Source organism: Macadamia integrifolia, chromosome 7, assembly GCF_013358625.1.
Source record: "Macadamia integrifolia cultivar HAES 741 chromosome 7, SCU_Mint_v3, whole genome shotgun sequence".
Taxonomy (NCBI): domain Eukaryota; kingdom Viridiplantae; phylum Streptophyta; class Magnoliopsida; order Proteales; family Proteaceae; genus Macadamia; species Macadamia integrifolia.
Window position 1 is genome coordinate 4,969,425 of NC_056563.1, and position 27,374 is coordinate 4,996,798.

At 37.9% G+C, this 27,374-nt stretch overlaps 2 protein-coding genes and 1 long non-coding RNA gene across 8 annotated transcripts in view; 2 read left to right on the top strand and 1 right to left on the bottom strand.

The window, feature by feature from the left end:
* Positions 1-979: 979 nt before the first annotated feature.
* Positions 980-11,108, bottom strand: LOC122085176 (GPN-loop GTPase 3-like). Of its 4 annotated transcripts, none has more exons than XM_042653636.1 (11): positions 10,919-11,108; positions 10,736-10,806; positions 9,568-9,784; positions 9,203-9,323; positions 9,113-9,114; positions 8,577-8,676; positions 3,192-3,295; positions 2,959-3,089; positions 2,780-2,873; positions 2,464-2,519; positions 980-1,295 (listed from the first exon to the last, which is right to left on the bottom strand). In XM_042653636.1, the coding sequence occupies exons 3-11, from the start codon at positions 9,610-9,612 to the stop codon at positions 1,199-1,201; spliced, it is 750 nt and encodes a 249-aa protein (XP_042509570.1). In that variant the 5' UTR covers positions 9,613-9,784; positions 10,736-10,806; positions 10,919-11,108; the 3' UTR covers positions 980-1,198. The 4 variants fall into 4 exon arrangements, with proteins under 4 accessions (XP_042509570.1, XP_042509571.1, XP_042509568.1 ...); XM_042653637.1 differs by having other exon boundaries at positions 980-1,255; positions 8,577-8,662; positions 9,033-9,114; XM_042653634.1 differs by having other exon boundaries at positions 8,577-8,662; positions 9,033-9,114; positions 10,919-11,106.
* Positions 11,109-13,781: 2,673 nt separating this feature from the next.
* LOC122084067 (F-box/LRR-repeat protein 15) overlaps positions 13,782-27,374 on the top strand; it is a 17,323-nt gene continuing 3,730 nt past the window's right edge. Inside the window, exons 1-13 of one of the 3 annotated variants that reach the window (XM_042652101.1) lie at positions 13,782-14,735; positions 22,020-22,278; positions 22,371-22,503; positions 22,791-22,890; positions 23,021-23,218; positions 23,303-23,573; positions 23,674-23,772; positions 23,883-23,971; positions 24,080-24,179; positions 24,266-24,436; positions 26,419-26,571; positions 26,830-26,990; positions 27,082-27,280. In XM_042652101.1, coding sequence (XP_042508035.1) covers positions 14,293-14,735; positions 22,020-22,278; positions 22,371-22,503; positions 22,791-22,890; positions 23,021-23,218; positions 23,303-23,573; positions 23,674-23,772; positions 23,883-23,971; positions 24,080-24,179; positions 24,266-24,436; positions 26,419-26,571; positions 26,830-26,990; positions 27,082-27,280 — 2,376 coding nt within the window. In that variant the 5' untranslated portion in view covers positions 13,782-14,292. The remainder of the gene's footprint in view (positions 14,736-22,019; positions 22,279-22,370; positions 22,504-22,790; positions 22,891-23,020; positions 23,219-23,302; positions 23,574-23,673; positions 23,773-23,882; positions 23,972-24,079; positions 24,180-24,265; positions 24,437-26,418; positions 26,572-26,829; positions 26,991-27,081; positions 27,281-27,374) is intronic. The other 2 variants (XM_042652102.1, XM_042652099.1) reach the window with 2 other exon arrangements.
* On the top strand, positions 24,445-26,061 carry LOC122084068. Its single transcript, XR_006141819.1, has 2 exons — positions 24,445-25,334; positions 25,433-26,061. It is a non-coding gene; the product is annotated as an uncharacterized LOC122084068 (long non-coding RNA).

Sequence of the window (27,374 nt, forward strand, 5' to 3'; positions counted from 1 at the left end):
GATTGAGCTGCATATGCCCGCTAAGAAATGGACCAAATGGTACACTTTCCCATCAGGGTGGTAACTCAAAACTCTTTTATCTTCAGCTGGCTTTAGTGGACCCCGATCCTTCGTAGTGCTCATATCATCCAACGGCTGGATAGAACTTGAGGTGCGTGCCTCAATGTTGCCAGCCATCAGTTACACGGGGCAGAGGATTCCCTGCCGGCTTTAATGGCCTCGGCCTAGATTAATATATTTCTTAATTTCCTTCTTGAGTTCCTGGTAGATCTTCCATATACTGAATATTATCTTCATTGTAGCCCGAGTCCGCCATTTGCCCTCCTCCCTCCCCTTCTTTCTCGATTTGAGAGCCTTTTTACAAGAGCCATGAGTAAGCCACGCTAACCTGAATTTCCCCACTAAAGTAGATACCTGTATTAGTAGTATAACTGAGCAATCCAGTGCAAGACTCCTATTACTGTAGGGTATGGGACGAGAAAATGTACACAGTTTCACGCTCTGCTTCGCAGAAGAGGCTATTTTCAAGTTACGAATCTGTGACCAATATGTTGCAATGGTACAGTTTAACTGTTGCGCCACTTCTTGAAGCAAAAATATCAATAGAAAGAGACACCCTCATCTCACTTATGCTATCACCTGAGATGGAAAAGTGAAACAATCAAACAAGGGCCTACAAAGCAGAGAAGGTTGCACTTCATAACCCCCTCATCATCAGACGTTTCCCCAATAACCATTCATTTAATGAAAAACATGCACTTGTTAGCAGCTGAATCACTCTCTCCTCTCATAGTGGGCCTCTTTTCCTTCCCCCACTGGCATGAGGCTCTGTAAGTCCACTAGCTCTTCTTCGTTTGAGATTGATAACATCTTTATATTAGATGCCACTAATGGCAACAGTCTATGTATAGCATGGACAGGTACAAAATGAGGTCAATCGCAAGCATGATATAGATTCATTACATTTTCGCTAGCAACGTCCATGAAAGATAGATATATATATATATATATATAGGTCAACTACATCTATTAGTGTCACCCCAAAAAAAAAAAAATACAACTCTTAGTTTTGCCAAAAAGATCCCATAAAGCTGACGGAATGCAGATAAAATGTTTGTCTTGAGGATATATTCCTGGGATGGACTCATTGCTTTTAAGCGTCCTAAATTATGCAAGCCACAACAGGATACAAAAGACATCAATCGCCACCCTCCGAGTTAAAATCCCTCACCTTCACATCAGCATCCTCTCCCCACTGTATGCAGTTGTCAATCTGTGACAATACATACTGTATACTGTACAGGTGACAAAACAAGTACCTTAATGTAACTTGTACAATGTGATAGAAGTTATTTGAGACACAGGAAACTAAGAAAATAGAAGATATGTATTTACTTAGAACCATGAGTGAAGGAAAATAGTTGAGAAGTGCTTTCAAATATTTTAATAAATAAAAATAAATAAAAAACCTTAAACACAAAAATGGAGTTTAAACTAACAATGATTTGCATAAATGGAAATAAAAATAATAAAAATAAATAAATAAATAAATAAACAGAACAACTGAACACTTTAACTTTGCAAAATAATTATTAAATTCTTTATACTACATTTATACAAGACCTCTTTTGATGTCATGTTATCATATTAAGTTATTTTGTCAAGACATGGAAGAAAAGGAGGATAACTCAGACATTTTGGGAAGGAAAAGAGAGGTTATGGAATGTACGAGGGCTTTACAAACTTTTTAGGGAAAAAGACCATGCAAAAGTACAGTGTTTAGAAAGAAGAAAGAGAATTTAACGATACAAATCATAGAAACAAGATTGTAAGAACAGACAAGTGTCATGACCAATAGACTGGATACTTTAGTTATTGGAAATTGAGACTTCATTTAGGCCAAAATAGAGGTTATTTCATCCAAGCATAATATTTGGTAGAGATTAAAACAGATTCTTGCCTTATATTTTTTTTGTACGTTGATATTACTTCTTTCTACTCAGAGGTCTTTTTTTTTTTTTTTTTTGGGGGGGGGGGGAAGAGCACATTATTACCTACAATTTGTGTTAAAAAAAAAAAAAAAAGATTGGAACCATAAATATTACCCATAGAAATCTTTACAGAAGCTATAGAAATAAAAGCATTGGAAGTTAGAAGATAGAAACAATTAATAGCACAACCATCCTATCTGCACTGACTCTAGCAAAAATAAAACTTTAGGCAAACAGAACAGAAATAAGTATTTAAAGTGGATGAGGTCTGATTTTGCCAAAACATCTACAAGACGAGACCCTTTCACAAGTTGCATCCAACAGCACTAGAACCCAACCCACATGGAACAACTTTTGATCCCTGCAACCAATACGGGCCTCTCTCTCTTGTATCGCCAAATGCTATTATATTCACACTTCAAGCGAAACATACAACTTTTAATAAGAAAATTGAACATAGAGAAAAGTGTACCTGCTTTCCTTTCTCAAATCCAGAGGCACAAAGCTGACCATGCTATATTCGTCAACCTGAAAACATAACATATAATTAATAATCTGCAAGCCTTGCAACAAGTTCTATGAAAGTAATCAACACATTTTTAGCAGTTGTCTAGGTTGCAGCAATTCCTCTCCTGAAAATTTGACAACTGCTCATCCACTACCAAAGCAGGCTAGCAATAACAATAATGACAATGACACAATGGCTTCCACAACTTCCCCCCCTCCTGCAGTTGAGGGAGTGTTGAGGCACGGGGGGGTACTCGACTATGTATTCCTTCAAAACTTACCAATTCAATCAAAGCCTTATTCAGCTTTTCAAACTGAGGAGCCATCTGTTGATTCAACTCTGGGAGCAGAACTCGTGGTTCTGGATTTAGGTAACTATAAGCAGCCCAAATAAAGAACGATCAGTATACCAACAGAGATACATGTAGAAAGCAAAAGTTTGGAATGAAGACTGACTCACTCATCATTATCCTTCTTATTTGTAACAAGGTCCATTTTGGAGAGAATACTGACATGAGGCAATTCAAGCTGAACCATGGCAGAAAGTGATGACATGCATCCACTAATGAATTTGGTAACATCCGTCATGAACTAATACATGAGAGAAGTCAAAACCTTAAGATATTACCAAAGATCCAAGGGAGAGGGAAGAAAAGTTGATGACGCTGCAACAGCAGAAAACCTAATACGAACCTGTGAATCAAGCAAGTACACACCACAAACATTGAAGTTCTTTCGTCTCAAATGATCCACAAAGTTTCGAAGCACTGGAACATGTGAAAAGAGTTCTATCTGGCCTGTAAAATGTTCAGAGAAAACCATAAGAATATGTTCAAATTTGTATCCCCCAATCCCAACCCCAAAAAATAATAATAAGGCTAGTTACAAAAGGTATTAATAAAAGATTCCATACTTCCACCTAAAATACATCCTATTACTAGTTTTTTTTAAACATTTAAAAATTTGACTACAATATTCACTTTATCTCAGATAGTGCACTACTAATGAATCACGCTTGTAGAGAGCTGCAGGGCAAGAGCAGGTTCAGCAGCAGAAAAGGACATCTCCCAAAAAGTAGACCAGAAGAATACTGAGATGGCTAGTGAACATTTTTTTCCTTCTGGTAAATAAATGGACAGAGAAACATGACTAAATATGGTATGTTTTTTGATATATTCATCCATTCATCATATTTGTAAATCCGTCATAACGAAGTCACAGATTTAGCTACATAGTACCATCAGCATTCCTTACTATTTGACTTGCTTTTGAAATTATGTAATGAAATATTCATATAGGCAAGAGCACAAGTACTCCTCCACATAAGCAAACAGTCCCGAAACTAGGGTTCCTTACACCTCTAGGCAAGAACTAGGGTTCTTTTCACCACTAGAAGATTTTGAGTACTTTTTAATAACTCACTTAAATGTTCTCACTGCATGATGATGTGGCAATTCATAGCTAGCTCTTCATTTTTCCTTTACTCTCCTATGATCCCTCTTCTTCCCCCCCCCCTCCCCCTTTTTTCCCCATCATCTAAAACGTGCTAAGTATAAGAAAGGAATAGAATATTTGTGGAAAATTTTATTCATCGCCCATACAGATACAGTAGGATATAAATCTTTTCAAGTATCTCGCAATGCTTTATTACTAAGACATGGATTTCCGTTTAATTTACAAATTGAAATATTTATTTTTATTTTCATCCTCTATAGCCATGTCGTTGTTTCTTAATTTCAAGGGGTTGCTGTGTCATGCTGACGCAGATAAATCAGAAAGAATGGGCTTCTTTAAGGCTATGTTTGGTAGCCAAGAGAAGAAAAGAAAAGAAAAAAAAAAAGAATCTAGAAAAGAAAAGAAAAGAGAAGAGAAGAAAAAAAAATGAAATGGTGAGAAAATAAAAAGAGTATGTATATTTGGTAACCAAGAGAAGAAAAGAAAAGAAAAGAAAAAAAATTCAAAAAATTTTGAATTTTAGGAGAGAGATAGACACATAGGAAATCATTGTGTAATCATTCATTTTTTGTCTTATTATGTTTTCATATTTTCTTGTGTTTTTTACAAGATTTTTTCTTAGGGAGCAAAAGAAAACTTCACAATTCCCAAGAGGAATTTTGAATTTCAAAAGGTGAATCTTCTCTTGGATGAAAACATACTAAGTGCAAAGAGAAATTCTTAACCCAAGAAAAAAAGTACAAAAAGTGTACTTTTTTCTTTTCTTTTCTCTTGGCTACCAAACACAGCCTAAGAGGAAATAAAGTTTTGGGTTGGGTTACATAGGTAAATGTGATGCAGCAATGAAGACTTACTCAAGGAGGAAGAAGAGGGTCAACCAGGTCTGGGTTCTCAGCCCACGGTTTGGGCTGTGATGGGGTTAAGTTAGTTTTAATTAGTTTCTAAATTCAGTATTTTTATTTTCCTAGTTTCTATTTTCAGAATTGGAAACTAAAGGAGTTGTTTTTCATTTAGTTTCCCATTTCAGTTTAGGAAACTAAACTTAGCTTCTATTTTGTAAACCCCCCCCATCATTATTATAAATAAAGGAGAAGGGCTCCCATCATGCCCACAATTTTATGAAAGAAATAATGCTTCTATGTTTTGCTCCCTGTGAGTGTGCTTTGTGTGTGATCAAAGTGACAGACTGGTGTTTGTTGCGGCGTGAAGTCCAAGAGGTCTCTTCAAGTTCTTCTTCTTCTTATTTTCAAGGTTATAGCAAGGTTCCTCAACTTAGGTAAGAGGTCTGAACTGTGATTGAATTCTGGTTCTGGAAATACCAGATCTTTTTCCTACCGCCCCTATTCTGTTTTGGAGTTCCAGCCATCTGATGGCCTTGATCTTTGGATCAATTGTTGAGCCAATGGAAAGTGAGACTCGATCCTAATTTGGGGCTGATCAGACCACTGGTTTGGTTATTCCAGGTTCTCTCCTATTCTGGCCGATTTTAATCTCTGCCCAGAATTGCGAATCGATTTCTGTTGGGTGTTGTTGATTTGGTCGCTGATTAGATTCTTCATTGTTTCAATATCATTAGTGAATGATTTATGTCCTTAATTCACTGGCTAATATTCAGTCACAGGATTGCTGATTTGTTGAAATTGGTTGGCTGATCTTTACCTAAATATCTCAGTTTGACTACTAGACTGTTGTGAGTTGTTGTGGTGATTATCTGGTTGTTCTTTGATTAAAAGTTCCTGCAGTTGAGACTCGATTGACTCCCTACCCTAGTCTACATTAAAATGTCCAACGTGTTCCAATTCTATTTGGCATCTAAATGGGCCTAAAATATGGGTAGGAGGAAGGAATATGGGATGAGTTATGGGGTCTTTCTAGAAGTCTATTTTCTTTCTTTTTTTTTTTTTTTTTTTTTTTTCTTTTCAATTATAGCTAAAAGCTTAACGGAAACAACTCAACCTTATCCCAACTAAATGGGGTCAGTTACATGGATTCTTACCCTCCAATCAGCTCTATTGAAGGTCATACTTGATACAAAGCTTAAGTTATGCGTGTCTCTCCTCACCTCTTTTCCTAGGATCATTTTAGGTCTACCCCTGGCTGTGTTAGTTCCTTCAATCTGAATCAAATAACTCCTCCCTTGAACATGGTCATGCCACCTCAAACAACTTTCTCTTAGCTAATCATGTATCAGAGCTACTCCCAAATCAGATCTGACATCATCATTCCTCACTTAATAAAGCTGATCTTAGATTAAGAATATTCTATTCTAGTCTGAGTTGATTATTTGTTCCTTAATGGTTGTTACGTCTTTAGGTTAGTTTAGAGATTTTTTATTAGTTGGATGATATAATGGAAGTATGCGACAAATTGGAGTTTTCTTATTGATTGAATGAGGTAAGAGCTCTAAGTAGTCAATCACAAGTTTCTAAAAGAAGTTACAAATATATGTATTGGCCATAGGTCCTTCCGTTGATTTTAAGAAATAAAGCAACCGTTTATTTTCTTTTGGATATCTGGATTTAGACCTATCTTTGTGGATTTAATGGTGTTAAACCAATGGATTTAGGAAGTACTAAGGCGAATTTCTTAGTGGAAGTGTGGATTCTCTTCACAGGCTTTAATGGATTTCTAGCCCGAGTTTTACGTGGATTCTTAATCTGTTTATCCTTCTATTTCTCTATCTAACCTTCTATCTTCCAGTCGAGATACAAGACCGAGCAACCACCTTTTGTGTTGCCCGTTAAATCTCTTGCTAAGTTTGTCTCGAATTCTTGACCCGTTTTGAAGAATGACTTACTCCGATTTATTTTAGCAGCGACTCGAATGGGAAGTTTTCTGAGATCTATGATGGAAGCAGAGGAGCACTAATCTCGTATGGGGGTGCCCCTGATCGACCGTGATACCCGCAAATTGGAGGAGTATATAATGTACTATCGTCTTGTTGAGCAAGTCATTGTAATTTGGGGGGGTTTTCGAGTTAGGGTTTAGAACGAGTTTTCTCGCCGTTTTGGGTGTAATCTCTCTTCTACATAGTGAATCATTTTCTTCTTCGCCTGAGAATGTAGCACACCACATCGGTGTGTGAACCTCGTTAAATCTCTGTGCATTGTGCAGATCTGTCTTTGTTTATTTTTGTATTAGTTGGTGTTTGCTCTAGCATCTCTTATTACTATTCGGACTCTATTTTTTTATCTCTATAGTTACAGAATTATATTACTTCCAAATCTGGTATAATTTTGTGGCTACGTTTCTTTTCTAAATCAGTAATTCTGAGTCAGAAGTCCTTTTTTTTTGTTTCCGTTAGTTTGGAATACTTCAGTATAAAAAAATGTTGTATGGTAAAACTAGATAAAAAAAATAATAATATATATATACCACTAAAAAAGAACAGAAACACGTATGGAATGCATATTAACAGAAGTGGTGGTGTTGGTGATGGTGGGGACAGAAGTGATGGTTTTTGTTTCTGAATTCTTTTAAACTTCTTCAAATCTGTTTCTCAAATGGCCAACAGAAGTGTTTTTTTCACCCATTCATTTCAAAAAAGCATAAAAGCATACCGGACAACACATACAAGTTCTGTTCCAAATCTGTTTCAACAAAACACAAAAAAGTATAAGTGTTTTTTTTTGGTTAGCGTTGCCATACAGCCCCCCTTAGTTTCTGTTTGGTACGTATTTTGTCTGTGATCAGCTAGCTCAGCTGTCATCCCCCTGAATTCAGAACTGAGAAATTCATACCCTCCGACTATACTGATTTACCAGATTTCTTGTATCTGATCTACTTACTAGTTTCTGATTTATTCTACTGGGTTTGACTTTAGGTTTTTTAATTATTTCAGATTTACTCGACTCTGAATACTGTTTTGTATCTCTGAGCTATTCAGGTCAATTAACAGTTCTGTTCTTGCTTTCCAATTCCATGTCAAAGTAGGATTCTTCAACAACTCTCTCCTCTGCTATAGGATTCTGTTAAAACTCTGAGTTATCGAATATGTTATTTGACTGTGCTGCTTTGATTCTGTTCAAACTAAGTTCCTTCTGGATTTTCCTTCATTACTTGCATTTTTCGCCCATGTCGACAAGACACTTTTGTCCATGTCCATAGTTCATGGACCAAAGAGAATGCCGACCCACCAACATACCCACACAAAAAGGAGAAACCAAAGCTTCCATCAAAGAGAAACCAAATTATCTTCTAAGGTTTGTACAAGTTACAGAACTATGGTTTAAAGACACTTCTAGAGTTTAAAACACCTAGGAAGTTTAATCCAGAGTTCTTGCACAAGGAGAACTGCAAGTGCATAGACATATCTACAGTCACAATACACTCAAAAACTTTACAAACAATGCCTGGCACCTCACTTCAATGCCAGGTTAGGTTGCAATGAGATTCACCCATCCCAACTTAAATGTTTGGTCAGATCACATCTCAGTTGGAATCGCAATTGATGGTGAAAGAGTAAACATACCAAATCTTGCAGTAAATATGACTACATGAAGGCAAAAGAAAGGGCAGATATCATCACAGTCTAGTTAATATGTAGGACCTTGGTTCATAACAAACTCACAAACTACCATTCCATTGGGTGATAGTTTGACAAACTACAACTGACTAAATTACCTGGGCAGTCAAAAACCAGGTAGTCATCGTCCAAGTAATTGTCCAACTCTTCTGCAAGCCAATCATCCAAATTTTCTTCAAGGTGTCTGAAGACAGTGGTCTGAGGCAAAACATATTGATAGAAAATAAGGCATATATGTTGTTCATTTAGCCAACAAGTAAACAATGAACATTAGTGAACTATAAAAGTCAAGGGACACCTGGAAAACTAATAAATTTCAACATAAAAAAAATGGGGAAAAAATATTAAATTTCATCACAACTCTGATATGACAACATTAACAAAGGCATGTAATGGAGTTAACAGAAACAAGTATATAATATAGTGCAGGCAGAGAATCCCTACAATATCCATGAAGCCAGTTGTAGGAATTACAAAATCATTAACGTTGTTCAACAGAAACAATAAAAATTAGCTCTAGACAAACACATTAAACCCAAATGAGAAAAGGATACTCCATGCAATAAATAAGACCACCATTTGGACCTAAACCAAGTTCTTCCATAACATCGTCCAAAGAAATGAGTTCCCTTACATCTGCCAGAAAAGTATATTTCAGCTCTCTGAAATTAAACGCTGATAAAATTGAAAGTAGAAAGAATAACACAACGAACTGTTCAATTACCCATCGCCACAGGATAGTCGAAACTTTCTGTTGCTGGATCTAGATTCACAATGTGGATTGTCCGTCCAACAGAAACACAATGTTGGTACCAGCTAGAACAGTAAGTTGACTGATCGAAAAGGTAAAAAGGAACAAATCAACCCACCAATACATAAATATGCCATGTAAGAAACATCCATAGACATCTAAATTATCTTAAGAAAGTACAAGATTCTGAACCCAAAAGAGGGGGCCGAGGTTAAAGCACCATTTGCTGTTGAAGCAAAACAAATAAACGGACTAAAATTTAAAACTATGATGCAGATTAAAGAACAGTTACTACATGCACAAAAAAAAAATCATAATTCAGGGGGAAAAATAATCACCTTTCCGCCGCCAGCAGGACCAATTACTAGCTGTGCATAACCCATGACAGCTCTCCAAATTGCTCTATCAGTACACTATAGAGGTAAGGAGAAAATTGAAAAACTGAAGTGACCCAAGAACTGCCACAGCAGCATATGCAGTACACCAAACTACGGCAGCGAACAAGAACTTCAGGAAAGTAGGATACGCCATATTCATCAGAACATAATAGACGTGCTGGACCACACACAGAAACATTCTTAGTTCTTGCATTCAAATCTAAGAAATAAGCAATCCCTTATCCTAGAAACTTCTCTTTTCCCCAGGTAGAGAGCAGAGAAAGAAGGTCCACCTATACAGTATTACTAGAATTCTGTGAAATTTTAAAAGGGAAGACAACAGGCATATAGAAAATAAAAATAACAAAAAAATAGTTCGCAAATGAAGAAAACAGGGAAGCATTTGGATATGTTTCAGCTTGTTTTCTTTTATAACCATGGGAACAGGTAAAATCCATATCTTGCTCCATTAGGCTTCTGTTCCTATAACAGAAGTGGTATTTGACAATTTCAGGACCTTTTACCCCCTTTCTTTTCCTTATCCATGACTGGTTCTGGTTCAAAACCAGCAACCAGAAATAATCGGGAATAGCAAAAGCCCCACTAACACACAGGTTTAATTTCTTCCCCGATAATCGGTTGCTGTGCCTTGGACAGTTCGACTCCTCCAGTTCACGCAATGGAGAAGATAAATGCTGTCAGGGAATAATGGGAGTAAAGTTGATTGGACGATAAGAGATAGCTGGATATATATATACATAAACTTGAAGTCTTTGACGTTATCTACATCACTCAAAATTCCCATTACGTGTTCGACATGTGGAGTTACACAACACTGTCAGCTAAGAAAATATGCTCAGGTATGCACCATCCATCAGCACAGACAGTCAAGTTGTCAAGGACAATTCCTGCAACATTCATTACAGAAATCCCATTCCAAGCGAATGGTTAGCCATTGGAATTAATGGACTCCTTGCTCCAACAACTAAGAGATGGCGAAAATTATGGTCCGCAAGAAAACCCACAACAAAACCCCATTGCTACCAGAGAAGATATGATGGAAATCATAGCCACTACCCCTGATTTCATCGCCAGTTGGAGAGAGAAAGAGAGAGGAGGGAGGGAATACCTGTCGAAGGTTTTACTTCTTCTCCTTCTTCGTCCTATGTCGAGTCTCGCGTCTTCGAAGGTTCTACGATACTAAAAAGCAACCAAAGCGCGAAACACTGGAATTAGGGCTCCCAAAAATAAATAATTAACCAAATACAAGTCGAAACTCAAAACACAACCGAACAAGAAAATTGATGCTTACCTCAGACGCTTAAACGAAGAGAGTTTGATTTCCGATGACTGGAAAATCCTTATTCCGATCAGTCGGAGCGGGAGCTTTATAAATTTCTAGGCACAAGTTCGGCATAAATTCACAGTTCCGGTGGTGGAAGTTAGGAGCTCTAAAGTCCGATTGAAAGTGACACTGGTGACCGAACAGCCGCGGGAGCGTCTCTCGCCTTATTTCAAAGGACCAAAAGGGGCGGGCTGGGCCTGATTTCAGGGGGTCAGTGATCCACGGCCCAAGCCTGGCACGAGCTCAGACATGGATTTTGAAATCCCAATCCTGGCCCAAGAATTCTATCCCAAAATCTATATTTATTTATTGATACCCCATTTGGATTTTGAATAGCTGGGAAAAGGTGTTAATCGATTCGATTTTGGTGTAAAATATTTGATTTGATTTTGTGCAAGAATTTTTAAATAAAATCAAAATCAAATTATTTGGCAAACGGTTTCAAATATTAAAACCAAAATTATTTATAAACAGTTTTATGAATTTTAATTTTTTTTATCTTTTTTACTCTTTTTTTTTTTTAAATAGATGTAAACGAATAGTGTTTAATGTAAACTTTTTTTTTTAATTGTAAATGTATGTAAACTTAAAATATATATGTTAATCGGTTTAACGGTTTACTTAATCGGTTTATCAACAATTTAAATCGTTTGATTCTATTTAACCGTTTAATTAAATGGTCTCGATTTTAAAACCAAAGTTGAACCAATTATCAACTGGTATCATAGTTTCAGTGCAAACGGCTTGATTCGATTTTGATGAATAGTTTCAATGCAAATGGTTGATTTGATTTCGATAAACGATCTCAATTTGGTTTTCACATCCTTAGCAAAGAATGTGTGTATGTGTCCCACATGTTGGTGGTGTGAATAATTGAAATTGGTAAAATAGGGGGGAAAAAAACTAATGTAGTTTCATGGATGGAAGAGAAGAAACGAAGGTTGAGTTGAGAACTAGAGATTTGAAAATGATTTGATTATTTTGACTTGTCAATAATGAGTCTAATGACAGAGGCCATCCTTAATTTATAAGACGAGGTTACAATCAAATAGGAAAGTAAGGTATCGCTCACTAAACGTCCTTATCTACAACTACTCAAGTAATAGTAAACACTAAGGTAAAAGCAACTACAGTCATCTTAACAGATTGTTATGTGTTTTTTTTTTTTTGGGGGGGGGGGATGGTTGAGGATTTTTTTTTTTTATTCAAAAGATCATGTAGATCTAGTTCCAAGTGGTGATTTTTACTGATGTTTCTACAGCAAATGAATGGTGGAATCCACATTATTCATAATCGGGGTTGGTCGACTCGACCAATTCTGATCCAATTCTTTAAGCAATGGACTTGAGCCATAAAGGCCAACTCTAGGTAAGTTAACACTGGTTGAACCCATTTTCTTCAATGTCCTTCTATCCATCAATATTATATGGCATAAGAAATTAATGATGGTCATCCAATCTATCGGAGATAAAAAAAAAAAAAAAGTGGAAAAGATAAAAATTAATGAGAAACTTGTACTTGTTTCCCACAAACTACCACAAATATCTGTGTCTGGATAACTGAGGTGGGAAACTTATCAGGAAATATCATTTAATAAAATAATTATTGTTCCTTGACGTGACAGTTAATTTTTCCTCACCCCAACCATTTCCAAGGTCTTACCAAAATAGGTAAGATTTCCTGAAAACAATTGTTTTGGGCCTATCTCTCTCCTCCTTTTATTTCATATTTTTTCTCATAAAATTCCATCTCACTTTCACAATAATAAATCAGGGTTAAAATCAGACGGGGTTGGGCATGGGTTCAAACTTAGGCCTAACCCAACCTCAACCCCAGATAGGATTGGGTCGGGCTAGGTCAGGTTGACCTTCATAATTGGGTTGTTCGGGCTTAGGGCATGTTTAAATTGTAAAGGCAAAACTGACACCCCTAAGATCGACTATCCTCTTCACTTGCAAGTGGGGTTAGAGGTAAATGAGTGTAGGGTTAAAGAAAATTGAAAATGATGTACACACCGGTGCATATGCATCGCTATTACACTCTCTCATCCTAAAACCCTCCCTCCTTCAAGACTATATGGTTTCTTTTTATATGAACCATGAGATTCTCTCTCCTAGCATCCATTGAGTTGGCATGATAAATTATAACAAAAGCAAGTCCATTGATAATGCTATGTCTCATTATAAGAATGTATGTATGGGATGAGATTGAATTCCTATGGCGTAATAGGGCATCTAGCGTGCATCCAATGCCCAAAAATGCATTGGACTGCATGCAATTGCCTTGGATTTTGTGCCTAAATGTTTATAGCCATTGGATGCTCATTATACGTCCTATTGCGCCATAAAAGATCAAGTTCACATGGGATGTAGTTATTTCTTCACACATGGCAAAGGATGTATTCATTTACTATGGCCCATGGGCATTAATGACGTTGGGATGAAAATCATAATAAGCGGAAGGGTTTTTTTTTTTTTTTTAAACTTTAATCCGATGGGAAAAATATTGATAGCAACCAAGATCATGGGTTTTCCTTCTCCTACAGTGGATGACAACTTTTTTCCTTTCGTTTATTAGAGAAAAAAAAATAATTGCGTAATCGTGTGACCTTTACGTACAAGGGCGCGAAAAATTTCTGCGCATCAGCCCCTTTGAAAGAAAATTTTCTATGAATATTGATGCTCCTTTGTGCACTTTAATTAGCCTCCGATGCTGGAGCAGAGCCATATGCAACGACCTCTTGCCATGCCCATGATAATTATGCAAATGTGCATGTGTATAAGACTATAGTTAAAAAAGAGGGCAAGAAGGAAAAAAAATTATTCAAAATTGCTCGAACATTTTAGCCAGTGTGAGTGGAATTATTTTGTTTGGTGCTGCCAGAATTGTCCGTATAAGTACGATGTATAATGTATGTCATGTCCGGTCAATCGATAGCGAGCCTTTTGTGGGTGAGGGTGGAGAAGAGAGAGAGGAGGAAGATTGGACAGCTCGGATCTCTAAAATCTTTGCAATACCTCGTATCTAGGATCGATTCATGGGGAATAGGTAGTGAATTATTGAATTATTGATCATCGTTTCACATTCACTGGATTGTTGCAGAAAGAACTTTGTTTTTCCCCTTTCTCCCAGAAAATTCATATTTGGTCCTGAAGCTCAAATGAATCCGTTCGATAGTGGACTTCTGGGTCATTGGAAATGTCCAAATGGGTTCACAATTTCATGCACGTTACGATCTTGGGGGCGGAAAATGGGATCTTGATCTAGGATTGTAAAGGTCACATCTTTGACGTGGCAAGAACGTTTCAGCTAGGGTTTTGGTTTTGATCTTGCACGGGTGCATGAGGGGTTGGTGTTGTTTTGGTGTCAGGGAAGAAGAAGAAGCAAACACTAAAGGTGAGTCAGGTGACATGAAAGAGGGGTTATTTTCTACTGAGGCTGAAGGTAAGTCTCAAGAATTCTCGTTTGAGGCCATGGCAAATGACCGACCTGAGACTTCTCAAATGGGATTCTCATTTGGGGAAAACGAGGAGAAAGATTTGCTTTTGGGTATGTCAGTTGCAAGGGATGGTGGAGGGAACGAGGTCGCTGGGGATGGTTATGCCCCATGGGAGCTTACGATCGGAAGTTCTCGTTATTTTGAGCGGTATACCTGCGCCAGTGGTCAGGGCCTTGGGGAGGTTGACGGGTTAGGTTGCGATGAAGAAACTTCGTTGGGCCTTGGAAGAGGGAATCATGATCGTGATTTCCAGTACAAACGAGCTAAAGTTCTTTCTGATTGTCAGTGAGTTACTTTCTTTCCCTGTCTTTTAAATTTCCTTTCAATTTTTTAAAAATAATTACAGACACTTGAATATGTTCCACTAACGATGACGATACTCTTAGTTTGCCTGAGGGGGTGATCTCTGTAGTTGGATTTTTTCACAGAAATTTCCCCTCTTTTCTACAAGGCTTACTTATTTAGAGGAAAAATGAGTGCCTTTTGGATAGTCGCTTGAGTTGCGTTTTAAGTGATTTAATGCAGTCATCACCATATTAATCAGTCCTTGTTGCAACATTTTTGGAGAGTGCTGCCTCTGTTCGAGTTATTGAGGGCCTTTATTAGGCTAAGAATTTTTAACGTTTTTGTCTCACCTTCGAATCATATCTTTCTGGCGGTGTTCTTTCTCCTTTTGGGGTCTTTCAGCTTGAAATAAACACTACGTCAGTGATGTTGGAGGTATTTGATCCACATAACTGAAATTCTTCAGCCCTAGCTTCTAGAGTTCGCTGCTTTTCCCAGGCTGGAGGAGGGCTTATACTGCTCACTGCTGTTTGAGTTATTGAGGGCCTTTATTAGGCTAAGATTTTTAACGTTTTTGTCTCACCTTTGAATCATATTCTTTCTGGCGTTGCTCTTTCTCCTTTTGGGATTCTTCAGCTTGAAATAAACACTACATCGGTGATGTTGGAGGTATTTGATCCACATAACTGAAATGCATCAGCAGTTTTTATCGATTCACTAATTCTTAAGCAGTTAATTTTTGAGTTAGCTTATTATTATTTTTAGGGCGATTAAAATGAGATTATGGAAACGTAAGGTTAGAACAAGAAATGATTAGATTATAACATGTGGAGGGAAGAATCATCAGGTTTTGGATCTAGGTGACTTGACGCATAAGGGGAGTGGTTGCCTGGGACCTCAGTGGGCACCATCTTGCCCTACTATTAATCTTATTTACTAGTTCATGATGATTAAGAATGTTTTGGCAAATTATTTCTCAAGACTGTTACCTTGATGTCCCATAGATCTTCTAGAACAATGGTTTGGTTCATTGAAAATGGCTACCTTTGTCTCTTTATCTAACTCTTTTTTTTGAGAGGGGGGGGGGGAATCCAATTCTTGCTATGCTGCCAATCACCTCTTGGGTGAATTCGCATCAGCATGGGCAGCCGGCCACCCCTTTAAATACTTGAGGTTGAGTCTCTTGGTCTGCATGCCACAGTATGTGGTGTAAGCATTGATACCATATTGAATGCTATATTTTAAACCCCCACCATAAATTTAGCACAAAAGGGAAAAAAGGAGCTTTTAACTGCTATAAAATTGGAAAATAGGGGGAGGGGCTATTCAACTGGTGGAAACAGAACATAATTGCTTATCACATTAACAGGGTATTGTATATTTGTAGAACAAGTCTGTTCATACATGCAATCACATATTTGCAGAATGTGAGCCAGATTTTCTGTGTAAATTTTGATGAGAACTCCTTCAAATTTTGAGTAACCAACCAAAGGATAATAAGATTTGCTGTAAAACCAAAATGCAATATGAGTGATACAGCTAAGCGGCCAACTCTGCATAATGAAGCAAACAATGTTTTGAAACACAGCCCACCTATTGACGTGTTTTGAAGGCTGGGTCAGTGGGTTAACTGGTACAACCAATGAGAACTGAATGAATCTTAATGTTTTTTTAAAGTTATCATTGGCCAATTTTCGAGATTGGATGATGTAGGAACACTTCCTCGGACCGGAGCACACTCATTTGGGAATTCAGATGGAAGGGAACCGGGTCCAATTTTAATTTTGGTCTAGTAAGATATGTAGGGGTTTATCTATTTACTTGGGTTATTATTATAATTTGTACTTTAATTTTATATAGGACATTTTTAGATTGGATTAGATAATTTGGAGAGAAGAGTTAGATTTTACTTCTATTTCAATTTTAGAATACAACTAGGAATCTTTCAATCTCTATTTTACAAACGTGCTTGTAATCCAATGATGGAGATTTTGAATAATGGAATGAAAATTGAGTTGGGTTACCTCCCTGTTTTGGAGTTGCGACCAGACGAGTCGGTCTCTTCTTCCTCCTCATCTTCTTTCAATCATCTCCGTCTTTCTTCCTTGTTTCTCTTCTACCTCCCATATTCTTCATCTGTCCTTCAACTGTTGCAGGTACTGGACTGAAGAAGCAGAAAGCCTATTGCTCTTTTCTGCATGACTCAACAACCCCATCTATGTTAGTTTTGATCTCCTTCATTCCACCTCTTTCTCCTTAAGATTTGTGGTGGAAGTATCTCTGGTATAAGCGCCCCAAACTACCCTCAAATCTCAGCTCTAAAGTCCTCACATGTGGTGAGATATCCAACCGGAACCGGAACTATACTGTAATTAAGATTAAGAAAGAGTGTTTTAAGACTTGGCAAAGGACTGAGGTGGTAGAAGATAAAAAGAGGTATATGGCTGCCAGAAACGAAGCAAGAAAGATTATGGGGAAAGCAAGGGTCAAAGAGATATGATGACTTGTATAACAATTTGAACACAAAGGCAGGGGAAAAGCTATCTATAAGATAGCTAAAATATGACAAAGGAAGAGTAGAGATTTCTATTATGTACGATGTATTAAAAGTGATGATGATAGAGTGCTAGATAAGGATGATGACATTATGAAGAGATGGGATGCATATTTTTGCGACTTACTAAATGGAGACGGTACGAGTAGGAATGGCCTGAAAGATTGCATCACTTATCCAAGCATCCCGTTACATAGATATGTTAGAAAGATTGGAGTGACCGAGGTTAAGGAAGCCTTAAGAAAGATGAAAATAGGTAAGACACCAAGACCAACTGAAGTCCCAATTGAAGTGTGGAAGAGCATGGGACTATGTGGCGTATCTTGGCTAACCAAGATATTTAACAAAATTATGAGCACCGGAAAGATGGCAGATGAATGGAGGAGAAACATTGTAGTTCCAATCTACAAAAATAAGGGTAATGTACAGAGTTGCAATAACTATAGAGGCATAAAACTCAAAGAGTCATATTATAAAATTATGGGAGAAGGTTATCAAAGCCCACTTGAGAAGAGAAACTGATATCTTGGGGAACCAATTCGGTTTTATGCTAGGTAGATCCACGACAGAGTGATCCTGATCCGGGTTCCAAAATCAGCATCGGATCGCTTATGGGCCCATTCAAGAGTACTAAAGAATAATGACAGTTCTTGTAAATAAATTAAAGTTACACAAAGGGGAATGGAACTCTTGTAAATAACCAGAATTTTCTAAGGCTTAAATTGGTAGGTTAGAAGAGAGGATTTGATGGGGATTAGTATTTATTTGTCAAGGGCATACTTGGAAGCAAAGTTAAGGTAAAGGTTAATGGGTAATAAAGAAGGAAAAGAAGGGTATTTTGGAAACTAAAGGATGAAATAAGGAGATAAGCAAATCGTGAGGAGCAAGCCAGATTCGTACTGGGTCTTCTTCAACTTTGGACAGAACCAGAAACTGGAGGCAGGTTCAATACCTTTGTCAAATCTCTCTCACGCCATCATGGATCGACCTAGGGCTTGTACTGGAAAATCACAGCACAAGAATCTCGTGATTGCAGCCAAGGTTCAGCCAAAACGGCAAGCGAAAGGATGGAGTTTCCTCTCTGAGATCGGAACTGGCGTAAGGTTTCAGAACCAGATCTGATCTCTGGTTAACACTTCTAACATGGAGCAAAGATCGACTCGAGAATATGAAGGGGTGAATCATTTCTATCGCAGGGATGTTTTCTACCAATCTCCAACCAATCTGAAGACCATTACTAGACATCGATATCAACAATTGAGCCTACAAGTACCGTCCAGAAACAGGGGTGGAAAAGAAAATGACAAAATAAGGAGAAGAAGATAGAGAGAAGAGAAAAAGAGAAGGCTCACACAAAGGGGGGGGGGAGAGGAGAAAGGTCATACATCCAGGATTAAGTACCAACCCGGCACCATAACCATTTATTCAATTCATTCTTCAAATCATAACCAATTACTTGGGTTACATGCCTTTATATAATAAATTGGAATTAAAACTTGCCTAATAAAAATCTAAAACTCAAATAGCGTCTCCTAATTATTTTTTAAGTTCTAACTAATGAAATTAGAAACAAAATAAAACTTAAATTGGTGACTCCCTACTTCTCTATCTACTACCCAAAGTGAAATATTACATATCTCTCAAATAAAATAACTTAATATTTCCTAAATAAAATAAATCCTAAGATAGCCTACCAAACCCAAAAATCCAACTGGACTTGGTTTGTCTCGGTCGACAGTGCCAGACTGGTCAACTCAATTCAACATTACAGAGACTATTTACCAACTAAGGAGACTAATGGAGAGATCTAGAGCCTACAGGAAGGACCCTACATGGTCTTTATTGACCTAGAAAAGCCTATGACAGAGCCCTAGAGAGTGAATATTGGAGAAGAGGGGTGTCGAGTAGAGGCATGGTGACTAGTGTGAGAACCGTGGGAGGTCAAGGTATTGAGTTCCCAATTACAATTGGGTTACATCAAGGTTCAATTTTAAACCCTTATCTATTTATGCTTATCATGGATGATTTAACCAAGAACATCCAAGGTGATGTTCTGGGTGTATGCTTTTTGCTGATGATATTGTCTGGTCGATGAGACAATAACATGAATGAACGATAAGTTGGAGTTATGGAGATCTATCTTGGAGTCAAGAGATCTTAAGATTAGTAGAACGAATACGGAGTATATGGTGTGTAACTTTAGTGGCATAAGAATGTATAATGAAGTTGTGGAACTTGAGGAGAGATAGATACCGTAAAGCAATTATTTTAAATTTCTGAGGTCAATCATAAACAAGGAAGGTGATATAGAAGATGTTTCTCACAGAATTAATGTATGATGGATGAAGTGAAGAGGGGCATCTGGAGTATTGTGTGATTGATGTATTCCTCTTAAGTTGAAAGGAAGATTTTACAAAAATTGTTGTAAAACCGGCTATGATGTATGGGGCGGTATGTTGGGCAGTCAAGAAATGTAACATAGGTAAGTTGAGTGTGGGAGAAATGATGATGTTGAGATGGATTTGCCAATTGCGGGAAAAGCTAGGAGAGTGTAAGTAATGACTGGGTTAGAGCTGATTTTGGAGTATCCCTGATTCAAGACAAGCTTCGAGAAGATCATTTATGGTGGTATGATTACGTTCAACAGAGACCTAGGGATGCCCCAATAAGGAGGAGTGATCATATCCAGATGGAAGGAGCAAAAAGATGTTAGGGTATGCCTAAAATGACCATAGATGATGTTTTAAGAAAAGAGATGCAGAGGCTAGGTCTTGACTCTGGTATGACCTCTAACAAAGCTGTTTGGATGGCAAAGATCCATGTTGCCAACTGATTTTACGTAGGATGTTCTTGTGGTGTTGCTTTGTTTCTTTCATTTTTGTTACCTCTTTTCTTTTTTCCCTTCTATTTTTTTTTGTTTCCTTTTATTTTACCCTCTCGTGGATCCATGTAATTGATCCCATTTAGTTTGGAAAAGGCTGAGTTGCCATAGTTGTCACGGCATCTAGGCGACCTAAGGCGTTGAAGGGGGTCCAAACCCAAGGTAACACCAACAGGGCGTTCGAGGCGCCTGGACTCTTTGAAAATTATGGTCAAAACAATACACAAACCAAGTTGAAACTGAAATTTTGGCCGAAACACATTTCGTACGATAACAGAAACTAGAAATGAAGAAGTCACTGCAGACTTGCCTTAACAGTAGCAACATCGAGAAAGAAATCTTGTCTGTGATTTATTCCACGAGGGATATCTAATGCTAGTTCAAACTATCAAGGTCCAACTATCTCTCTTACACACCAAGACCTCTGTACGTAAAACCTTAAGGCCCCCTTTTTTTAGCGGGGAGTGTGGGATGGAAAAGTTGGGGGATTGAGCCCCACATGTTGGAGGGGTGAAAGACAGGGATAGTAAAGTGGTGGAAAATTTACATTTTCCTCCTTTGGGTGTATTTGGTGTCATTTTTCAATGAGGTGGGATAATATTTCATATGACAAAAGTGCCCTTAATTTTTCATTGGGCTTAAAAATTTGCCCTTTATTCCTTTAAATTTTCAACATCAGAAATAAGGAGGGAAAAGAATTAGTTTTTGGGCCAGTGAGACTGCGAGAGGTGAGGAGGAGGTGACAGATTGGCCGCCGCTGGCTCCAGTGTACAAGCTTGACATGGTGGAGGTTAGGCCAGCGAGATGCTAGGAGGAATAGTTTGAGATGCAGAGGAGCTTGAGATGGTTTGACCTCATTGGTTTGTGTATTGGAGGCAAGGTTGGCATTGGGATTTTCGTCTCCACTGGTTGAGCACAGAGGGAGGGATTGAAGAGAGGGAGAGGGGCGGAGCTGAGAGATGAGAGGGAGGAACAGAGAGAGTGAATGAGGAGATCTGATATTTTACAATAAAGTGGTCCCTCTTCTGCTCAACTTCCTTTTTACTTCTCCTGAAGCTCAAATGCCCCCAAGGTTAACCAGTGGTTGCCAATGTGGTCGAAGGCGTATGTTACCTGTCCTACTCTCTTGCCGATCTGGGAAGGCTATTTTCTCAATTTGGGATTCCAAAATTTGTTGAGAATCTGGACATGCCGTGTTCTCTAGTATGTCTTTTGAGGTGATCTGAGAGTGTACAGTGCACCGATTTGTGGATTTGGACTCTGTAAAATCCATCAAAACACTGAGTGTGAAGTGTCTGCTGAGAGGAGGAGCAGAGGGAGGGTGTGAGGAGATAGAAGCGGAGAGCCTTTGCTGCTTTCTCTCATGAACAGTGCACGAGTCCAAACAGCCTTTGACGGGAAAACCTGATGCACTGACCACTTTTCTGCCCCAGGTATCCAAAGAGCGCTATTTTACCATAGTCATGGTAGAGATGTCAGTTAATCCCACACTATTCATTCCCACCCCACCAAAATCCTGACAAATAAATGAGGCTTAAGAATGTAAATGCCGGTAGCAAATAAGGAAAGTCAAAGTAATTGATAAGGGCAGGGGGAAGCATGTTGAAGGTAATCCCTTTTTACCTGATGACTTATCGTTATCCAAATTAACCCAACTCTACTTGTCTTTTCTAGAATCTGGGTGAACTTATCATATTAAATAAAGATGTTAGAAATTTTGAGTTTGTGGAAGACCAAAAGATTGGCTGAGTGTTTGCTATGCTCTTCTGGTGGTTGTATCTTTGATCTTGTGGGGTACTAATGATGAGAAATTTCTCTCTCCCTCTTTCTCTTGCATATCTTTTCCTAGGGAACGCCATTATGCAATTGCAATGTCATCAGGGGCCGAGACATCCACTTCATCTGCTGATGGGGATCAAAATATATCTCAGGGTTCTGTTCCTTCTGGAAATGAAATGGTCCTTTATCTTAGTTTAACACCAAATGGTGGGGATTATGGAAATCCTATGGATTCAAATGGTGAAGGAGACAAAGATGGAGGTGGCAACAGTACTAAAATAGAAGACGTGGAAGTGAGGATGGATCTTACAGATGACTTATTGCATATGGTATTCTTAGACTTACTGAAATAAGATTTTATTGACATTTTTTTTCTTTTGAATCCTGAGCTACCATTCACAAATTTCCAACATTGTTCCAGGTTCTCTCTTTCCTGGATCACATCGATCTCTGTCGATCTGCTAGAGTCTGCAGGCAGTGGCGTGCAGCTAGTGCTCATGAAGACTTTTGGAGGTTTCTGAATTTTGAAAATCGCAATATCTCTGCAATACAGTGTGAGTCTTTATCCATCCTGTGCTATTAATGCTTTTTAGTTAGTATTTTTTGGTTAGGATTACTTCTTAGCAAATTCATATGAGTTGGATTCATTGAATATATAACATTAAAAACCAGATGAGTTTGTGAATTTTTCTACATCCATACATTCCCAAATATCCATGTTTTCAATGGGTGTGGTCTTTTTAGGAATTTTATGTATTCTCCTTTAATGCCTTAATCTTACTTTTCCTTTTTCGGATGCCAAATGGGGGCCTTAATTTTTGTTGTAATTATTTGTTTGCAGTTGCTGACATGTGTCACCGGTATCCAAACGCCACTGAAGTGAATATCTGCGGTGCTCCTGATATTAACTCACTTGTTATGAAAGCAATAACATCCTTAAAGTATAATTTGTCTTTTGCCTGTTTAGTTTCCCCCATTTTAGATATTTCGGTACTCTTAAATTCCCTCCCAAGGAATAGCTTTCACGTTAACTTCTAGCACATGTTGGTTATATTTGTGGGTGATCCTCAGGTATATTGAGACTTTGATAGTGGGGGAAGGGAAGCTAGAGGATGGCTTTTTCCATGCTCTAGCAGATTGTTCTATGTTGAAAAGTCTGAATGTTAACGGTGCAACTCTTGGCAATGGTGTTCAAGAGATAACTGTGTTCCATGATAGACTGCGCCATCTTCAAATTACAAAATGTCGTGTACTTCGCATTTCTGTGAGGTAAAATTATTTCTGAAGTTGAGAACCCAATTTTCGTATGCTGCAATTGTATGAGCTTCTAAGCTGGTGAATTGTACTTTACAGGTGCCCCCAACTGGAAACCTTGTCCCTAAAGCGTACTAACATGGCTCATGCTTTACTTAATTGCCCTCAATTACATGAATTAGATATAGCTTCGTGCCACAAGCTCTCAGATGCTGGAATTCGTTTGGCAGCAACATCATGCCCTTTATTGGCTTCATTGGACATGTCAAATTGTTCCTGTGTTAGTGATGAAACATTGCGTGAAATAGCACTTATGTGTCCTAATCTTCGTGCTCTAAATGCATCATACTGCCCCAACATATCACTTGAGGTAAGTTTTCTGAGCCTTTGACTTCTACTTTCGGATGATATGATGCTGTATAGAATTCTTTTTATCTAACATGATCATTTAATGCTTTTGCTGATGGAAGTCTGTAAGACTGCCTATGTTAGCAGTTCTGAAGCTTTGTAGTTGTGAGGGAATAACTTCTGCATCAATGGCTGCAATTTCCGATAGTTATATGCTAGAGGTCTGGTCTTCCTTTCTTGCCTCCATTATTGGTGTTTCCTGGTTTTTCTGTTGCAAGTTTTGATTAACAAGTTTTTGCTTTCTAGTAATGTAATTTTCATTCTATTCCAGGTTCTGGAGCTTGATAATTGCAGCTTATTGACATCAGTCTCTTTGGATCTTCCTCACTTGCAGAATATCAGACTAGTGCATTGCCGCAAGTACTGACTGTTGCCTTTGTCTTCCTCCCTCCCACTTCTTGCTTCTTCTGTTTCAATATGTTTTTCATCTGTTTAGATCTTTAATATCCTTTTGCTTCTTCTTGTTAGATTTGTTGATTTAAATTTGCGGAGTCCTATGCTTTCATCTATTACAGTTTCCAATTGCCCTGCACTACATCGTATCAACATCACATCAAGTTCACTTCAGGTTTGCATCAGAGTAGTCATTTTTCTTTTACTTTCCTCTTTGTTTTTAAAGAATTGCATTTTGAAAATGCATTTGTGGTACTGCAGAAACTAATGTTGCAGAAGCAGGAAAGTTTGACCACCTTAGCATTGCAGTGCCAGTCTTTGCAAGAACTGGACCTCACTGAATGTGAATCTTTGACAAATTCTATTTGCGAGGTTTTTAGCGATGGTGGTGGTTGTCCAATGCTTAGATCTTTGGTTATTGATAACTGTGAGGTCTGTGATATACAAATCTTTCCACATATGACTGCCTAATGTTATCATGTGAAGTCATATTTGTTTGTCATTAGGGCTGCAGCTTGGGTTGGGCCAGTCCTAGTTTTTCCTGGCCTGGGATTTTCAGCCCAAGGGCCATGCTATGATTGGGAAATCCCAACATAACGTTTGGCTAGGTTAGGGTTGAGGCATTGGGTTCAGCGCCATGCCTTGTTTCAACATTCATCTGTGTGTGGTTTATACGTTATATGTTTTGTACTTTTATCAATGGTCATGAAGATGTATATGGATTTCTGACCTAATTAAATTGATATTGGTACACATTATCATTCTCTCTTAACATAATCTCTCTTTGTGTGTGTGTGTGTCTGTGTTTCAGATTTTGACCTTATTTAGTCAAATTGGACCAAGGGCAATCTGTGGTGTTTATCTATTGGTGATTCATGTTAAAAATTCATGCTCAGCCTAGCCTGAAGTCATTTTTCATGCTGGGCAGTGTGATTTCACAGCCCTATCTCAGGCTAGGGTTGGGGATCTGTGAGCTCAGGCTGGGTTTTGGTCTTCAAAAAACTGAGCCCAGCTGGATCAGATTGTTCCTTTACCAGTAGATGAATAGCACTATGGGTATAATTTATTTAAATAATAATGTGAATAAAGATTCTTAGCTTAAAAAATAGTACAACTGATCAGAGAACTTTTCTGCCATCTCCCTTGATTTGAGAAAAGGAGAACAGTTAAAAGCATGATTTGGTTCTACAGGCTTTATTCCGAGAACCTCTAATGTTTGTGAGTAATTGATTTTGGAGTTCATATATCAGGAGTTGATACTTTTCATTACTTTGCTGTCATTATTGGGATGGTATTTTCATTATGCATGCTTATATAGCATTCTCGTAGTGTAAGTGACATCCTTCTGCTCTCTGGTGTGTGTTGGGACCTGTCTGGCTGATTTTGATTTCAAAACTCTGTATTATTTAATGTTTTTCTGAATTACAGATTTGATGCAATAACCAGGAAAGGCAAAACAAGAATTTTGTACCGAACTGCATTTAGTAGTAAGACAGTTGAATTGGGGTGAGTTTATGAGATAAAGGTGAATGAAAATAATGCTGAGTTAGAAGTTGTAGAAAATAATGACGAGATAGAAGTTATAAAAAATAATGCTGAGTTTATAGTTGTCAAGGCGTTGCCAATGCGTCCAAGTGCCTTGATGGCTTGATCACCTTGCGTCCAGGTCCCCTCCAACACCTTGGTCGCCTAAACGCTGTGACAACTATGCGTTAGACAGAACTAATGCACACAGTCATTTAAATCTTGTCAAGTTCAGTAAGGCTGGGTACAATGGAGAGAATGTTGCTATTATGTGTTCTTAATACAGAGGTGTTTTCAGAAAGAATGAAACAATAAAGAATTAAGTAAAACAGCATTGAATTTGCATGCAGTGGACTTTGAATTTGCATGTAGTGGGAAGTACCATATTAGTGGATTTTATTACCAATGTCATCAGGCAGAAGTGCAGGCTGTTTTGTAAGAGTATTTCTGAAGTGGTATGCTGTGTCCTCACTTTTAGATTTGAGCCGGAGGAGTAAAGTTATAAAGGATGGGATTAGGAAGTCGATGGAAAAGGACAAAATTTCAAGACAAAAGTTGTTGGTGTTATTTGAAAAAAATATAATGTTGTAGAAAAAGTTATATTAATAAAATACTATATGCCTACTTGATACATGTTATGGTTCATATGTTTATTTATGTTTTGAAGCCCTGTGTTTCCATGTTTATATCTGACAAGAATCTAGATAACTAGCAGTGTTCAGATTTTTGTGGTGTTGCATTTCATAATAATTGGCTATGTTGTCCCTTTTATGTATTGATTGATTTGTGGATACTGTTTTCCATTTTGAGCATTTTGATTTGATTTTTCCATGGTTCTCATCCGGCCCTTTTTCTGTCTTAACTGAAATTACCCATTTTAATTTTTACAGAGTCTGACGGCAGTAGCATTCAACAGTTCCTCTTTAGTCAGTCTATCCCTTGTTGGTTGCCGTGCCATGACTACTTTGGAACTGAAATGTCCTTATCTTGACCAAGTCTTTCTGGATGGTTGTGATCATCTTGAAAGAGCGTCATTTTTTCCTGTAAGTGAAAGAAACTTTCTGGATGGTTTTAGCTGATGAAATCTCTCATTATGAAACTGTCTGTACTGTGTTCAGGGGAATTTAGCTTGAAAAGTTCTATATTAGTATACCCTCTGCAGTAGACAGTGTTTGTGCTTTGTATCCATAAATCTTTTAATTCTTTGAGCTTGTAGCACCAAGGGTTACATAACATGCTTATATATTAACATCTGCTATTAAAACCTATTGATAAACCTGAAAGAAAAATGTTCTCTGCAGGTTGGACTGCGATCCCTTAATCTTGGTATATGCCCCAAATTGAATGTACTTCGAATTGAAGCTCCACATATGGTTGTTTTGGAGTTGAAGGGGTGTGGTGTTCTGTCTGAAGCGTCCATCAACTGCCCTTGCTTAATTTCTTTAGATGCTTCCTTTTGCAGGTGTTCAGATGTTCTTTGTCATGTAACCTCTTATCTTCAAATTTCTTCCTTATTTGCTTTTGCTGACATCTATGTGGTTTTCCGTACACAGCCAACTTAAAGATGATTGCTTGTCTGCGACAACTGCTTCATGCCCCCTCATTGAGTCTTTAGTATTGATGTCATGCCCATCCATTGGTCCAGATGGCCTTTTTTCTCTGCGCTGGCTTTCTTGTTTAACCTTGCTGGATTTATCATACACTTTCCTGATGAACTTACAGCCAGTTTTTGAGTCCTGTTTGCAATTGAAGGTAATTCTATTATACGACAATCCGGAACAGAAAAGTCCTCTATTTTGTGTTATGGATGCTTGTCCCACTCCCCCCCCCCCCCCAAAAAAAAAAA